Consider the following 17,454-nt stretch of genomic DNA (forward strand, 5'->3'; position numbering starts at 1 on the left):
AAACTAAAATTACAGTAGAAGTTATGTCATTATATATATATATATATATATATATAGTCAGGTATGGAGATTAGCACTCACGGTTTTGTTGCAGGAGGCAGATGCTTGTCCCATAGAGAGTATGTAGACATATGGAGACCAGGGGATCCTGATAGCCAAAAAGAGACAGCACACTGCAGGTATGGTATCAAAAAAGTGTATTCAGTAACACAAGGCCGCCAACGTTTCGGTCCTCCCAACGGGACCTTCCTCAGGGTACTGCCCTGAGGAAGGTCCCGTTGGGAGGACCGAAACGTTGGCGGCCTTGTGTTACTGAATACACTTTTTTGATACCATACCTGCAGTGTGCTGTCTCTTTTTGGCTATCAGGATCCCCTGGTCTCCATATGTCTATATATATATATATATATATATATATATATATATATATATATATATATATATATATATATATATATATATATATAATGTGATCATACATACATACACACACATACACACACGTAAACTGTGGAAATACGCAGTTATCGGCAGTATCTAATATGTTTTAGCATACATGTTTGTCCAGGATGTTCAGAAGCCAGTTCCTCAATTTTCAGTTAAACAAAAAAAAACAAGAAAAGTTTACCAATTTGATTTGCTGGATGTCAATATATTTTGTCTGAAATATAAACTACTACTCATGTAGCTTGATTGCTTTACAAGAGAAGCAGGTTGACTTTCTCTATGGTTTATCATAGAAACCCTTGTAGAAAAGGCCTTGTAAGGGCTATGGAATATTAACCAGTGAGGCATGCACATAGGTAATTTACAGCTTGTCAAAAGTTGTTTATCTGCAGTCAAACTCTTGCTGCTGTGAATTGGTTAAAGATACAGCATGGCCTCTGGTGACTTAATTACTTCGGGATCACCACTTGAAGGACATCAAGCCACTCATTAAAGCCTGATGTGTTCCAGGGTGACCGAACCCAGGGGCAGTACTTCAGGCTATTACAGTATATTTGTCAGCAATTCCAGAAAATAAAATAGAGTTAGAATGTTCGAAAGGTTTGCTTTCAGCCCCAGAGATCAGCGTGATTTCCTTTAAAAAATATATGTAAAAGCATTGAAAGAATGTGCAAAACATACAGTACGTATTTGCAACTATGGTACATATTATAGCCCGCTGAGTAATTTACACAATATGTAACGACATTAATGCATTCAGCAATGCTTGCCACTTTGTGACAATGGTCCAAACAAAGTGGCAGGCTTTTCTGAGGCTGCGTACATAGGACTGCAGCCGTGCGGAGGCGCGCGGAGGCTGAGAGAAAGTGGGTGTGTGCGCGAGCCCCTGCTAAAGCCGCTCTCATTGCGGCTGCAGGGGCTCACTAGTAAGTGAGAGCGCGCCTCAGCACGTGTCAGCGCCTAAGCGCTGACCATGCCCGAGGCCTGAGAAAGATCATCTGTCACAATATAAATACAAACTTGCTGCACACACTTCCTTGTTACTTTTGTGACACTTCAAATGTAACACTTGGGTGTGACATTACAAGCAATAAAATGTAAAGTAATGTACGCATTATTGCATTGGCTTATATTGTTGTATCATGTACTTTGAATATCTGTGACATATGTTGTAGCTTAATTTTTAATAGCAATGATAAACCTCTTATTCATTGTGGTCGAAGTGTGTAATTTTCTTGGTTGGCTGGATTGGAAGACTATAATCCACACAGATCTTGTTCATAAATCACATCTGTAACTTTTAGCATAGACTCTGATATACTCTTCAGTACAGAAAAGAATGAACTCTGCTAGGGGAAAAATACTATATAAGGCTGTGCGTACTTGCTGTAATGCTCATGCCCTAATACCCATAACCTCTCAGCTTCTAAAGGAAGGAGAATCATTAGATGTGCCGTTAAAACTAGTAATGCTGGTTGAATATAAGAGAACACAATCGTTCTAAACAAAGGTGCAAAGCTATTTACAGGTCTTTTTAAGTTTGTTACATTTAGATTTTTATAAGTATAGAATAGATAAATTATTTCTAAAGTATTCCTTAGAAAAAAATAATTTGAAATTTAGGGCTGTAACTCAAAAGGTAAGTGAAAAAATGTACACATCTACCAGTTCTTTTATTTTTTGCCATGTGTTATACAGTGAAAATTTAGATTCACATTACCACAAGTGTTTTTCCTATTAAACTAATGTGGAGAAACATGAAAACTCTTACAGCTGAGGTTTTAAGCTTCTCTTTTATGTTGCAGCGCAAATAACATCTGATTGAGGGAAGCTTGATGAATACAGTAGTTTAGGATTTTAAAGTGGTGGTGATTACCATAACCACATATAATGAATGATCCAATTATACATCCGTTTCAAACAGTCCACTAATCATTTGTAAAATGTATAATTTCTTTGCAAAGTTTAGTTCCATATATATTTGTACATTATAGCGTATTTACTGACAAATGTCACCCATGGGCATCTTACTCTGCATAAAAACTAACATCCCCCAAAAAAGTACCTTCACCAATATTCAGTTGTTTTTATAGTACTGTATATGGTTATTTATAAACTCATTTTCATGATATATTAAACTGTTCTTTCCAATCAAGTTTCCGCTCATATGATATTGTATTATCATTATTATTTCCATTATTATTATTACATACACTATTAACCTTGTTTGACATTTTAATATTTTCATAGGTTAGATCAACTGGAGACCCTGTTGCTACAGAAAAACAAAATAACCTACCTGCCAGCTGGGCTGGCCAATATTTCTACATTGAGAATGCTGGTTGTCAGTGGTGATAGCTTGGTTGAGATACCCACTGCTCTTGTTGAAAATCCCTATCTAAAGTAAGCTGTACAGGGACATTAAATATCCGATGCAGTAATTGCCATACGACGTTGATCCAATTGTTCTGTGTATTGTGAAGCTGTATTAAGCGATAACCAATTTAAGGAATAATACTGCATTAATTTGTTGCTAGGTCAATTTGGTTACTTATCAAGTTGTCCTTATCCACACAGCATAAAAAAAATAACATTCAGTCCATACTGTAAGTGGTAAATGAAGAAAATGTTTAGCACGATTCATACATCGGATGCAAATGGCATCGTAATATATGGCTTCCTTCAGCTCAGACCTGTCAGTTTTTATTGATGCTCAATGTAAGAAGATACATTACTTTGAGGGATAGAGAACTTGATATGTGCATCAAGGAGCTTCTTACTAATTTCTTCCAGTTACATGTAACTGTCCCACAAATCACATAATGACATGAGAGGAGCAAAGCCAAGAATAAAGCCAAGATCTATTTACACTTGTGGATAATATAATGAAATGGTGCAACTGGAAAAGGTTGCGAGAATGGCAAAGTATTCCCAAGTCACATTTTGCATGTGAATACTGCAAACATATGTATGTAAAATGCTCACGTGTCCGTGAGTTCTTTGCCATATTGATTGTGCACGTAAATATGTGGACTGTTTGTGATTTAATTATGTTAAATGAAGGTAACCATTTTACACTATGTATATAACATATATTAAAACATATATTCCATTTGCTGTTATTTCTGAGAACATTTGTTCCAAAAACAATTCCAATAACTTTCTGGAAAATGGGAATTCTAACATTTGGCAAATGCTGATTTTTTTGAGAATTTGTCTAAAAAACATTGACAGTCTTGAATTTGAACCTATTATTATGCATTTAATCTTTAGCCCCCAAAAAGTGAAATTTCCAAGCACTCTATAGTAACTTGTCATTGTTTTATTTCACATGATTTTTTGTAAATGTATGTTTTTTTTATTTAAAAAATATATATATAATACATTGTGATCTATACCAGAACATATGCATTTTGCACTCCTTAACCATTGCCCAGGGCTTCTGTAGCAATTTATTTCTGGATTAGGCCGCGCGAATAGTGCCCGCGACGGCGACGCGACATGTCACCCGTCGCCGTCAGCAAAAGTTGTATTTTGCTTTGCGGCAGCGTCGTGGGCGACCAGGCCATTGAAAAATCAAATATTCCCGGCTTCAAAAAATCACATTGCCGCGTCACCCCATCACCGTCGTGCTTACTATAAGCGCACGCAGCAGCGACAATGCATTTGTTTTCGGGTGACGTCGAGTCGCAGTCACTATTAGCGCGGCCTTATAGTGTACTCTTAATGAACTAGCAGTACTGTAACATTTTTCTCAAGCTTTACCCTATTCCCGTATTCATTTAATTCCTACATACCTCCAACCAAATCTATTATCCAGGAACCTTTCTTTAACCAACACACAATTGACAGATGTAGCTATTATTGCAACTCGTGGCGCACTGCAGCAAGAAGCGGCTGTTGTTGTATTGAATTAGCCGCATGTCAGGAGGGGCCAGCGCCTTAGGGCTATTTCACCCACAAGCGACATGTGCTGCAAAAACCTTGGCTACAGATCTGTATTGTATATTTGTACAAAAAAGCTTGGTACACATGTAAATCCAAGATTCTCTTTTTCCTTAGGTACGTAAAAATTCTTGATAATCCCATCGATCCCATCATTCGTTATGATACAGATGATGACAAGGAAATTGATAAGGATCGTGAACAGTTTGAGAAGGAATTTATGAGAGCCTACATGGAAGACCTTGCTGAAAGAGGTAGATGAATGTGCCCACATCAGGCAACATTAGTTCCTCACTTTACCAAGTTGCTAATGTACAACTTGTACAACACAAGTTTCAAGGGATATGGTGCTTTGTGGAATAATGTTGAATATATGTATTGTGACAGAGTCAGAGAATCCTTCTATGTCAGACGAAGGTTCGAAGGTGCTCTATTTCCAGAATGATGGAAACTTCTGTTGACTGCAGTGTCCAGATACAACTAATTAACATGAGCTGCAAGGTTTAAAAAGGCATCCAGTGAAAATAGCCAGGCTATATCTACAGTATCTGTCTATCTATCTATCTATCTACAGTATCTATCTATCTATACACAACAAATATTGAACAGCGCTAAAAGTGACTGTATAGTAATGACAGAATGTTCTAAATAGAAAAACTAGAAAGAAACTATAGTAGTTTAAAATGAACACTTAAAAATACTAGAAACATAAATGATTATGCTGAAAAAAATACTTATTTGTGTAAGAGTCCAAGCAGTAAAAATCACCACCACAATGGAACCTTTGGGAGTCACAGGCTTCCTTCTCCACAGGGAAAGCTGATCCTAATGATAATCTAAGGAGAGGAAAAAAGATAAAAAGAGAGGTGAACTGTCCTAGTATAATATTGCTTGAACAATTTAATACAAAGTTAAAAACAACAGTGGTTGAACTCACAAACATCGGATGTTAAATCGCATTTATGAGTGCAGTACTCAATAATCAGTCTCCGTCACAGCTGCATACATTCCACAGATTTTCTTTGTATCTGGTCAGCAGTGTGTGCTTCTCTCATGAGTCGAAAACCGGAAATAGTGCATGTACGCTCCAAACTCAGTCCTCCGGCAAGTGGTGACTCTGCCTGGAGATTCACCAATTTCTTCCGAATGGTCCCTGAGTGATGAACTGGATAGTCCTTGACAGAGCTTTTACTCTGTCGTTTCGTCCAGCATATGCCTTAGCTGGGGATCTGAATCGCCTTACGCATTTCCTTGCACCTATGCAACTTCATCAGAGGCTGAGGTGCTCATGGATCCGCCCATACTCTTATTGCTTGAAAACAAGCTGATACTAATTACTTATACTGATCCCATGAAATTCACTCAGTTAAGTAATTAATTAGCATCAGCTGCTTTTCAAGCACTAAGAGTATGGGAGGATCCATGAGCACCTCAACCTCTAACAAAGTTGCATAGACGCAATGAAACACGTAAGGCGATTCAGATCCCCAGCAAAGGCATATTCAGGACAGAGTGAGAGCTCAGTGAATGACTATCCGGTTCATCACCCAGGGAACATTCGGAAGAAATTGGTGAATCTCCAGGCAGAGTCACCACTTGCCGGAGGGCTGTGTTTGGAGCGTACCTGCACTACTTCTGGTTTCCGGCTCATGTGAGAAGCACAGACTGCTGACCAGATACAAGGAATGACTGTGGAGTTTATGCAGCCGAGATGGGTACTGACTATTGAGTACTGCACTCATAAATGCGATTTAACATCTGATGTTTGTCAGTTCAACCATTGTTGTTTTTACATGTGTATATATATATTGTGACAGGGTCATTGACTCTGTTTATGTTAGTAGGGGATGGCAGTATGCATGCTTTCCAGTAGACGAGGGGTTAACCCAGCCCATTTGGAGCGTGCCCAACTTTCCCGGGAAGCGATTCGCTCAAAGGACCGGAGGTATCCCTCGACGTCATCATGCGGTGTCATTTTCTGCAGGTACACGTTCGCCTGGACGGGCCGCGCCTGGGCGAGTCCATTTTTATCTGGGCCAGCTGCTCAATCAGCTGCCTCTGTGTTTCTGCGATAACGTCAAGCTGGGCTGCAAGTATCTGGTTTCTCTCGCATTGTGCAGCCGTGCTTTCCAGTCCTTGTTTGTTAGCTTGCTGCTGAACAGCGGTGCTGTGCACTAAGGCCTTTACAACGTCCTCCATACTGATAGTTACCGCGTGGACAGGTCCCACCAGTCGCAATCGGTAGCTTCGCCCCTTTTACAGGGTGTTCGACATCCCACTTCAGACACCACGTGTGGCAGGGTGGCCGTGGTAAGTGAGGAGACAACACGACTTTTCTGGTGAAATAGTGCTGGTGGATTTATTTGTCAAAAAAGGGTAACTAAAACAATGGGTCCCTTTAAATGAAACCGTAAACAAAAACCTAACCCCGGTCGGGACACTGACTAAACAAAAGTGCAGGCTATCTACCTGGCTTGCTAGCTAACCTAGTCCAGCCCAACAATGTTCAACAATACCAGTTGGCTCTTTACCTGGGAGCTTTATTCCCCCTTGGGACAGGATCAATCTGAGCAGCTTGTGTCTGTCTGTCAACACTCCTCTGTCTTCTCTCTGTGCCTGAGAGAGACTGCTGCTCCAGAAGCATTTCCTCTTCCTGTTTTAAAGCAGGTGAACTATTTTAATTTGAATCCCCTGTGGACTGCTTAATAAGCTGGGTTAACCCCTCGTCTACTGGATAGCATGCATAGTGCCATCTCCTACTAACATATACAGAGTCAATGACCCTGTCATAATATCAATATATATATCTATATCTACTGACTATCTGCAGTCCTGAGACACAGTAAATCTACTTTGGAAAGGACTGTCCTATTTCTTTGCTATACTTATGAGGGTAAGGTCCACCCATTGAACTTCTGCTATCCTATTTTGTGTTTGACTGGGAACCAGCTAAGATTAGTGATGATAGTTAGTGAAGTTATTTTGTTTAGTTAGCCTCCAGAGTGGATTAGGTTTTATTGTGTAAACTTTGCCTTAAAGAGTCAGTGTAACCACAATTGTTAAACCACAGTGAATTACACTCCTACCACAAACTATCTCTCACGGATTGTGCCATAGTATATACTTTCACACTTCTACTTCTTGAAGCAAAAATAAACTTAGATTGCCCAAAGTCTGTAAAGTACAACCCAGCATGGTTCATAAATGTAACAACTAGTAGAAAATTGTAACCAAGAGGACCCATGGCCTCCCACCAGGCAGCATACTAGCACCAATCATGTTTTTAAGGAAATTACCAATGACAAGGAGCTTCATTTTTTCTGATCTCTGCATCATGTCACAGGATAAAGATGTTGCCCCTGTTGAGAACAGACAGACATGCACTAAGCAACTTCTCAGCTCATTATAAAAAGAACCAGCTTCTCGGCAGCCTGACCTAGACACTGGTGATGACTTTTCAACTACTCCATCAAGAAGCCAAGCAGAAATTAAACATGGAATCTCACTGGCTAATAAACCAAGTCCTGTCTTCTTGAGGCTGAGCCAATGTAGACAAGAGGGAACGTAAAGAGCCTGAAAAAACACCCTTTAAAAGTTGGCCATTTTAAAGTGGGGAGTCAACCCAGTCACTTTATGAACCACTGATATTGCCCCATGCTACTCAACAACATGTCCAGTGTGGGAACTTTTAGTTCATGACAAGAATGTAGACCGTATATGCATTTCATTTTGGAAACACCCTTCAAAAGCCATTCACCGTGCAATGTGTGCTCGAGTTATTATTGGAAGAGAGTGCATCAGGGAATACACAGATTCTGGTGGTAGAAAATGCCACAAGGTACCCAGAAGCAACTTTGCCATGGAGTATTACCGCTTTTGCAGTTGCTGCTGAAGGAGGAAGGGGTTACCAGACTAAATGTTAACCGATCAGGATACAAATTTCCTTCTAATCAGATGAAAGAGTTCCAGCACGTAAATGTCTATAGATAATACAATTACAGACTTTGTACTGTATACCATCCAGATGATTCAGACTACTCAGAGAAGTTAGGAATGTTGAGTGCTATTAATTACCAGTGTGAATGGTTGGAAAGCAAAACAAAAATCTGTAACATATTGAGAAAAGGTAAAATATGATGTACAAATAGGCAGGGCATATTGTAGTACAAACTACCATGACCATGAATATCAAGAGACCAAAACAATTACCAAAATGTAATAACACAAAAAAGTAATATAAGCGATGTGGAGAAGCATATATTCAGAAATGGATAAACCGTGTATAAAGAGATAGATACAATATAATCAGATTTTTTGGTCTTCAAATGTCACTGTTGCTGACTTCATTCATTGGGCTTTATTCAGAATCAATGAGGTCCAAAGCCATTTACTTGATTGGTCGAAGACTGCCAATCTGTGTGTTCAGAAACATTGCAACTTATTGAAAAAGAACCAGAGGGGGGTTTCTTCTATATCAGTCAACACAGCCAATCTGACTGTTTTCAGACACAATTCCTTATTTAACAATGAGGTATATCAGTCACAACAGCTTCTATTTTATAATATTTATACAAGTACTACTTGCATACAGTATAACTATACATGCAAAAAAAAACAAAAAAAAACAGCAATGCACATCATGGCAGTCTTTCATTAAAAGGTGCAGTCCTCAATTATAAATACATATATTCCATTGATTCCAAACTGTCCTTTGTATCTTTCTGAATTCTAACAAAATGGAGAGCCAGCTGCCACTTAATCCCAAAAGATAGGTACTACAATATATGCTATACATTGTTGTTTTATAAGTCAATGGTGTATATGACTGTTTTTGACCCATCAACAAATAACATACACATTGTATGTGAGGGACTGGCAGCTCGCATAGCCATTTTAATCAGTGCCAACTGTCTCTGTCAGACTGCTATGTTTTTAACTGCTGCAGCTTCTATGCTGGTATCCATGGAAATGCCCTTCTGACTTGTGGCAGAGTTAAATAAAAAAACATCTTTAAGTGCCTCATAAATTGTGAAAGAGTTACAGATATATGCTGAATCAGATAAATAAAACCATCATGCTTGCTGTATAATCACTACATATTACTGATGTCATGATTAATGTGACAGGGCGGCATTCTCTACAAGTAGCTGGGCTTTGTTTACACGCAAGGCCAAAGGCTGGGTCTGTTGAAGTAGGCCCCACCCTGATACCAAGGTTTAAAAGCCCTTCAAACAAACACAATCATACAAATGTGAGTGTATAATGCCACATATGCTCAGATTAAAGCAAGGTCAAAAAAAGATATGTTTCAGATGGCAGCTATAGGCAATAAAAAGAATAAGGTTGATCCTACACCTTCAACAAAGTCATATGATCAGTTTTCTATGGAAGCTTTGTTTAAAGAACTAGCAAAGGTGATTTTGACGATTAACGCTATTGATGAACGAACAACTTTAATTGAAAAGGATTTACTCACTTCTCAAAAACAAATATAAGAGGCGTTAACCAGAATTATTAAAATAGAGAATAGTGTTAGTATAATGGAGGATTCAGTTGCATTAATTGATCAAATGAAATATCAAATAAATGATATTAAAGTGCAAAAAAAACAGAAATGGAGGATCACCAGAGAAGAAACAACATACACATTTATGGTATACCAGAAGAAATTGAGAAAAAGTCGCCTGAAACGTTTTTAGAACAATGGCTTCCTAAGCTCCTCAAAACAACATTTGATCCTCCTTTTGACATTCAAAGGGCACATCGCATCAGATCTAGAAATGAAAATGTGAACAGGGGTCCAAGACCAATGATTGCATACTGTTTAAGGCAGCGGTGTGCAAACTGGGGGGGGGGGGGCATGAGGGACAGAGGAGAGTAGGCAGGGTGCACATGGATAAAAGTCTGGCACCCCTAGTTTAATATATTAACAAGTTAAGGAAATTCTTCTTATAGCTTAAAAGATGAAAACTTTTCAATATAATGGACATCAAATTTCTTTCTCGACTGAGTTTTCTAGAGAAACTGTTAGTCTCAGGAAACAATTCCTTGCTCTTCGGCTGGCTTTTCATAAATTACAAGCCAGGTTTGGTCTTGTGTAACCCGCAATAATTTGGGCTGTAACTCCCTTTAAAAATAAAGAGTGTCAAGTATGTATTGGTTTGTCTAAGGTATTCCATTCACCATGAACTGATATACACTCAGGTCGATTTAACCTGGAGAAATACAATTTGTATGAGGTTTTTAACCATTTTTACACAATTTTACATATTTTTATAAATGTAAGATTTTATTTGTGTACAACCTAGTGTTTTAGCCTTCTGAGGTCCATGCCTGTTGATTGTCATGTTAATTGTTGTCATATGTTTTTTGTATTACCTGGTTGTTAGCTCTCAATCAACTAATTTAATTTATTGCTAGGGGTATAAATATAGGTTATGCCCTCCCTTGTCAAATGCCCCTGAGGAAGTGAGCCTATCCCGAAACGCGTAGGGTTTCTGGGGGATTAGATGTGATTGCTTGATTGTCAGCACTGTTGCCGGTGGGTACGGCTCATTTGCTGAGTCTAGAGTGAAGTTTAAGGCTAAGGCCCTGCTCCCTCAGTCAGTGTGCCCACACTGCAGACAGGCAGCGCACTGACAGGCACAGACCGCGACATGCGGTCTGTAGGGAGCCGGGAGCCGGAGCAGGAAGGGGGGCGGGAGCGTGGCCAAAAACAGGTGGGGGGGCGTGGCCATGACGTGAGGGGGCAGGACCATCACACAGCCCCACAGCACTGCGCTGCAGCCCCTCAGCCGCCCCTCTGCTCCACAGCAGCCCTCAGCCCCTGCAATTGACCGCTCCCTGCGGTCTGTAGGGAGCGGGAGCTGGGGGCGTGGTTTGAGCGGGGGGGGGCATGGTTTGAGCTGGAGGGCTCTCGTGCTATCTCCCCCCAACCTGTCGGTCCCTCTCCCCCTGTCGGTCCCTCTCTGCACAGACAGGGTGGCCGCCTCCCACCCCGTTGCCGCCTCCTTTCCCTCCTCATTGGCTGACTGCTGCACCACGTGACACGTCAGCGCTTCTGATCACAAGAAGCTTGCAGCATCGGCCGGCTGACGCGTCACAGAACGCAGTCAGCCATGTCTGAAGGAGCCAGCGGGGACCTTCAGACTGGAGGAAAGGAGCTGGTGGACGCGGCCGTGCGCACCGCCGGCCGCAGTGGGTTCACAGCCTAACGCCTATTTGTGTGGCGCTTGAGTCTATCAGAAGGGAGAAGGGTGAAGTGATGTCCATCTGCGTGTGCGCGCACACGCAAGTCACATGGGTTGCCTCAAGTCTGGGACTATATCGGATCCCTGTGGCAGATTTTTCCCCCTCCCTCCCCTAAGGGGAGTCTCTTCCGGTGCGAGCAGCGGAGTGGTGGGATCTGCGACGGTGGTCAGATCTGCCCAGGAGAGGATTCCCTTCAGCCTGACTCTGCATCTCATGTGAGAAGACTGCTTGACTTTCGCTGAGCCCATTTGTCTCCTGCTTTATGTAAGTAGGTTTCTAATGTTACCCAGCCAGATCGGTGATCATCAGCAGCACACCCCCTGTGTATGCTAAACACTAGGGTTTGTTTTATATTTAGAATAGGATTTGTTTCAGGTGTATGATAGTCCTGTTAGTTTAGTGTTTTATAGCAGTGTAATCAGAAGTTTGTATGGTACAGTATGCACTATGATTGTGTATCCTTGTTTTTATGTCTCCACATGATATGAGAATTTCTTCAAGCAAAGTCTGAAAATTTCTGAAATTTGGACTGGACATTTTTTCAGTGGTCAGAATATTTGTCTATCACTATATTTAATTGTTTTATGGTTTTTTGGCGCCGGATTTTTCCTCCTTTATCTGCATGTGGGGGGAGGACACAAAGCGCAAAAAACTTCCTCTCCAAGGTGGAAATAACACAAGGAATCTCAAATGGGCAGCATATGTAAAGAAAGAAGAAAAAGAAATAGTGCAACACAATTTAATTATAACATATAAGCGAGCAAGGAGGCTCCAACACACTCACATGCTCCACGATAAATAAAAGCAATTCAACCACTCTGGGTTCAGACGCTGTGTACAGGACTCCAAACAGCTGTTCCTCGCTCTTTACTTCCGTGCTCGATCGGCGTCTGATGTCACGAACCGGTTCCCTCAATCTCCAACAGCAAGGGGAGGACCATCTGGCTCCGTGAAGATCAGTACAGCGGAAGATATCCAAACAGGAGAGCTCTGAGGTAAGGTAGCTGGTATCACAGCAAAGAGTCCGTCAGAGGCACTGACTGCTAACACAAGGTCCTAGCGCATATAGAACCCTACGCGTTTCATCCAAGGTATGGACTTCTTCCGGGGTTTTATTTATCGTGGAGCATGTGAGTTTATCTGCATGTATATGATTTAATTAATCCATTATTTCTGGCAGCCTCCTTACTATGTGTAAGACTTGTTTATAATACTTTTTGAGTGTAAGATACACCTAATTTAGTTTAGCATTAGCACCATCAGCACTATCTTTTCCGCAAAATTTTTGGTGACATACAAATGTAAGTTTTTGCAATTTCATGATCCTTCAGAGTTAGTGGCATATATTTCCTCGCATAGTGTTACATTCAACAGAATGCTGGTCTTCCACATTGAGAACCACAACTGAAAAATAGAGACTAGACATCTTCCTTTTAAACTTAATTATCCTCGTCTTGGAAAAGAAACTCAAGAGAAGAATTGCAACGGAGACCCCACAGCATTTACAAATCTCCTATGAAAGAAAGAAAGACAGAAAGAATCCTAGTGACTGATGATTTCTTGCTGTCATTTATATGGACCCATCTCTAAATAGTTAATAATTTTTGCAAATGTTAGGAGTTCACTTTGCAGGGTTTTAGGGTAATATGAACTAGCAGTCATGTATGTTTTTTTTTTATTTAAATGTTAGTATGTATGTGTGTGTGTATATAGATGGAAAGATAGATAGATAGATAGATAGATAGATAGATAGATAGATAGATTGATAGATTGATAGATTGATAGATTGATAGATAGATACGATAGATACGATAGATAGATACGATAGATAGATACAATAGATAAGATACAATAGATAAGATACAATAGATAAGATACAATAGATAGATACGATAGATAAGATACGTGTCATATTCTCTAGCCTGCAGTACCTATACTTGCCCACCGGGAGTGCTGCTGCTAAACTAAGGAACATTCTAGACTCTGATACCTGACACCTCTGCACCTGTGCTCCACCTCTCAGCCTGCCTATATAAACCTCCCTTTCCTGTTCCTCCTTGCCTGTTTATACTGGTTCCTTAGCTCCAGCAAGGTTCCTGTGTTTACTGCTGTGCTAGCTATTGCTATCATCCTGTTCCAGTCTTCTCGTTGCCGACCTCTGCTTGTTACCTGACTTCGCTACCTGCCGCCTGCCTCGGACCCCTGCTTGTTACCTGACTTCGCTATCTGCTGCCTGCCTCTGATCTCTGCTTGTGACCCCTACTTCGCTCCCTGCTGTTCCTGCCACTGGGATCCACTTCAGCCGAAGTCCAATCCTTGACAGAATAAACAGGCCCTACCATGGATTCCGCCGGAACAGACCTGGCCCAGGCTCGGACACTCCAGGACTTACAACGTATCATGGTTGGTTTCCAAGAACAACAAGGACACCTTATCAAACGTCTTGGTCACGTGGAAGAACAGGATACCCACCGGAAAGAACGGGATGCCCGCCAGGCAGAACGTGATGTCCGCTGGGAAGAATGTGTCGTCCGCGCGGAAGGATGTGCCCTCCGCTCAGAGGAACGAGCTGCCGCCGCAGAAGCAGAAAACCGTGAACTACGTGCAGCCTTAATCACCGCATCTGTTCAAAAGACTGTGACTGTGCAAACCACGCCCCGTGTAACCCTTCCGGAAAAATTTGGAGGAAAAAAACAATCTTTTCGGGATTTCCTTAATCAATGCAGACATGTGTTCAAGCTTCAGCCTACCATCTATAATACCAACGAAACCAAGGTTGGACTGATCATAACTCTGCTCAAGGATGAGGCCCTTGCTTGGGTCTCCCCTATGTTAGAACAGGATAGCCCACTACTAAGGGACCTGGAGGAGTTCATCGAAGCCATGAGTCTTATTTTTGATGACCCAAATCGTAGTGCATCTGCTGAGGCAACTCTGAACAATCTTCGTCAAGGAAGACGCTCGGCAGCTGAGTACGCCGCTGAATTCCGCAGATGGGTTAACGATACTGAGTGGAATGAGGCCGCGCAGAAATATCATTTTCGGCAGGGTCTCTCGGAGCAAGTTAAAGACGAACTAGCCCGGGTGGAGACCCCAGAGAAATTTCAGGACTTTGTCTGTTTATGCATCCAAATTGATCGCAGGCTTACGGAAATACGATTGGAGAGACAGGGGTTCATGCCAAGCAACCCCGGGTTAGAGATGTCAGTACCCCAAGACGTTCCAGGGAGACTGAGGAGGAGCCGATGCAAGTAAATACACTGCGGGGACCCATCTCAACCGGGGAAAGGAATAGACGCTGAACAGAAGATCTCTGTTTATATTGCGGAAACGATGGGCACTATCTCGCTGATTGCCCAAACATGTCCAGGCGGTCTTCTTTCCAGAGCCCTAGAAGAAATCAGCTGCACGCTATTTCAAAAACTGTTCTCTTTGCTTCTCAAAGGAAAGATAACCCTCCTTCGCTACACCCTCACCTCCTGGTTCCTATTATAATCGAGGAAGGAACACATCGTTTTTCAATCACAGTAATGGTCGACTCAGGGGCGGCAGGGAATTTTATGGACATAGAATTCGCCAAGAACAATTCGGTATCATTTGTAGCCAAGGAATCGCCAGAAAGGATGGAAGTCGTTCACGGTTCTCCCTTGAGCTGTTACCCATGAAACCAGTAACTTAACACTAATCATGGAGCCCAATCACCAGGAGAAAATTTCATTTGGTCTCATTCCATCACCTTTGTTTCCAGTAATTCTGGGAATTCCATGGCTCATGATACATAACCCACTAATTGACTGGAAGACCAAGACACTCACGTTTCCCTCAGAGTACTGTCAGCTAGCCTGTCTACCTAAAACTCCTATACCAGAGTGTGTAGGAATACATAAGATTTCCTCGTCTCAAGAAAATCTTCTGCCGGCTCCTTACTCTGAGTTTTTAGATGTGTGTGACAAGAAGAACGCGGATACGCTTCCCCCACATCGCTCTTATGACTGTCCCATTGAATTATTACCGGGTGCTGCCATTCCATTTGGAAGAATCTATTCCCTCTCCAGCAGGCGCTGCGCTCTTCTTCGTGGGAAAGAAAGACGGTTCTCTACGCCCCTGCATTGACTATCGGGAACTAAATAAGATTACGGTGAAGAACAGGTACCCATTACCTCTGATTCCTGAACTATTGGAAAGAATTCGGTCAGTCAAAATCTTTACCAAATTAGATCTCAGAGGAGCGTATAATTTGGTCCGCATTCGACCCGGTGACGAATGGAAAACAGCTTTCCGAACCCGTTATGGGCACTATGAATATCTGGTGATGCCTTTCGGACTCTGTAATGCCCCTGCTACCTTCCAGCATTTAATCAATGATGTCCTCCGAGAGTTATTGGACCAATTCGTAGTGGCATACCTGGATGACATCCTAGTCTTCTCAGATAACATCATGGATCACCAGAGACATGTCCGAATTGTCCTTGAGCGTCTCCGTAAGTACAAATTATACATCAAGTTAGAAAAATGCGAATTCGAAAAAACCAGCATGCAATTTCTCAGTTACATCATCTCTCCCGAGGGTTTGAGTATGGACCCAGGCAAGATTCAAGCCGTGGTGGAATGGCCAATCCCTCAGAATTAAAAGGACATTCAGAGATTTGTGGGTTTTGCCAATTTCTATAGACGTTTTATTAAAAATTTCTCTGGCATTATTGCCCCAATCACCCAACTCACACGGAAGGAATTCCCCTTCAAATGGTCTCCTAAAGCAGATGCGGCATTCGAACAATTGAAGTCACTCTTCACATCTGCCCCTATCCTCATCCATCCAAATCCAGAATTACCATTCATCTTGTAAGTGGATGCTTCCGACTCCGCTGTTGGTGCCATTCTGTCACAAAGAATTGGACCCAAGATGCTCCTTCATCCATGTGCCTTTTATTCATAACAAATGTCAACAGCTGAACGAAATTATGACATCGGAAACAAAGAACTCTTGGCTATAAAAGCTGCATTCTCTGAGTGGAGACATCTACTGGAGGGGGCCAATCACCCAATTACGGTCTTTACGGATCACAGGAACTTAGAATTCATTCGATCCGCAAAGAGACTGTCTGCGCGACAAGCCAGGTGGGCTCTCTTCTTTGCAAGATTTCAGTTCAACATCTCATACCGCCCTGGCTCCAAGAATGGAAAAGCCGACGCCTTGTCACGGTCCTTTCCTAATCCTAGTTCAGACAAAGAGCAAGAAGAAACTATTCTTCCAAAAAGAAATTTTTTGGGCTTCACATTCTCCGCCGATCTCCTCACACGAATAAAGGGAGCCTACTCAAATGACTCTTTTCTTAAAAACCCTCCTCCGGAAGCAGAACTATTTCTATGTGATGGTCTCTGGAACTCTAAGGATCGTCTGTTCGTCCCTAAGGAGGTAAAATTAGAGGTGCTCCAATTAATGCACGACTCCCGACCCGCTGGTCACCCAGGTGTCCTCAAGACACAGGAACTGTTGTCTCGCCCTTGTGTGTTTGGATTAATAAAGTTGTTGAAGTATCCCAGCAGCCTCTCTGAGTCAGTCATCTGCAGTTGCGCCGGAATCCGCCATCTTTACCTGATTTCCCTCTGACGGTGGCACGCAGGAGTAGCGGAGGTGAGCAGGCCCCAGACCGGAGATGCAGGTGAGGTAAGCAACCTATAAACCCCTGCACCGGTAAATTCCGTGGCCCAGCGGAGCTCCCTCATGCGCTACCCCAGTGACTGACAGCAATACAGTTTGCCACATCGCACACGGAAGCGCAGGACAGATCTCCACAATCTGAGCGTATA

The 17,454-nt window shown here is 41.9% G+C and overlaps 1 protein-coding gene across 9 annotated transcripts in view; it reads left to right on the plus strand.

The window, feature by feature from the left end:
- Window positions 1-17,454, plus strand: part of LRRC2 (leucine rich repeat containing 2) — a 435,439-nt gene that overhangs the window by 398,517 nt on the left and 19,468 nt on the right. For all 9 annotated transcript variants that reach the window (XM_075599516.1, XM_075599535.1, XM_075599497.1 and 6 more), the window contains 2 exons: window positions 2,698-2,850; window positions 4,510-4,646. In XM_075599516.1, the coding sequence (XP_075455631.1) occupies window positions 2,698-2,850; window positions 4,510-4,646 (290 nt within the window). The remainder of the gene's footprint in view (window positions 1-2,697; window positions 2,851-4,509; window positions 4,647-17,454) is intronic.

This window comes from Ascaphus truei, chromosome 1, assembly GCF_040206685.1.
Source record: "Ascaphus truei isolate aAscTru1 chromosome 1, aAscTru1.hap1, whole genome shotgun sequence".
NCBI lineage: Eukaryota > Metazoa > Chordata > Amphibia > Anura > Ascaphidae > Ascaphus > Ascaphus truei.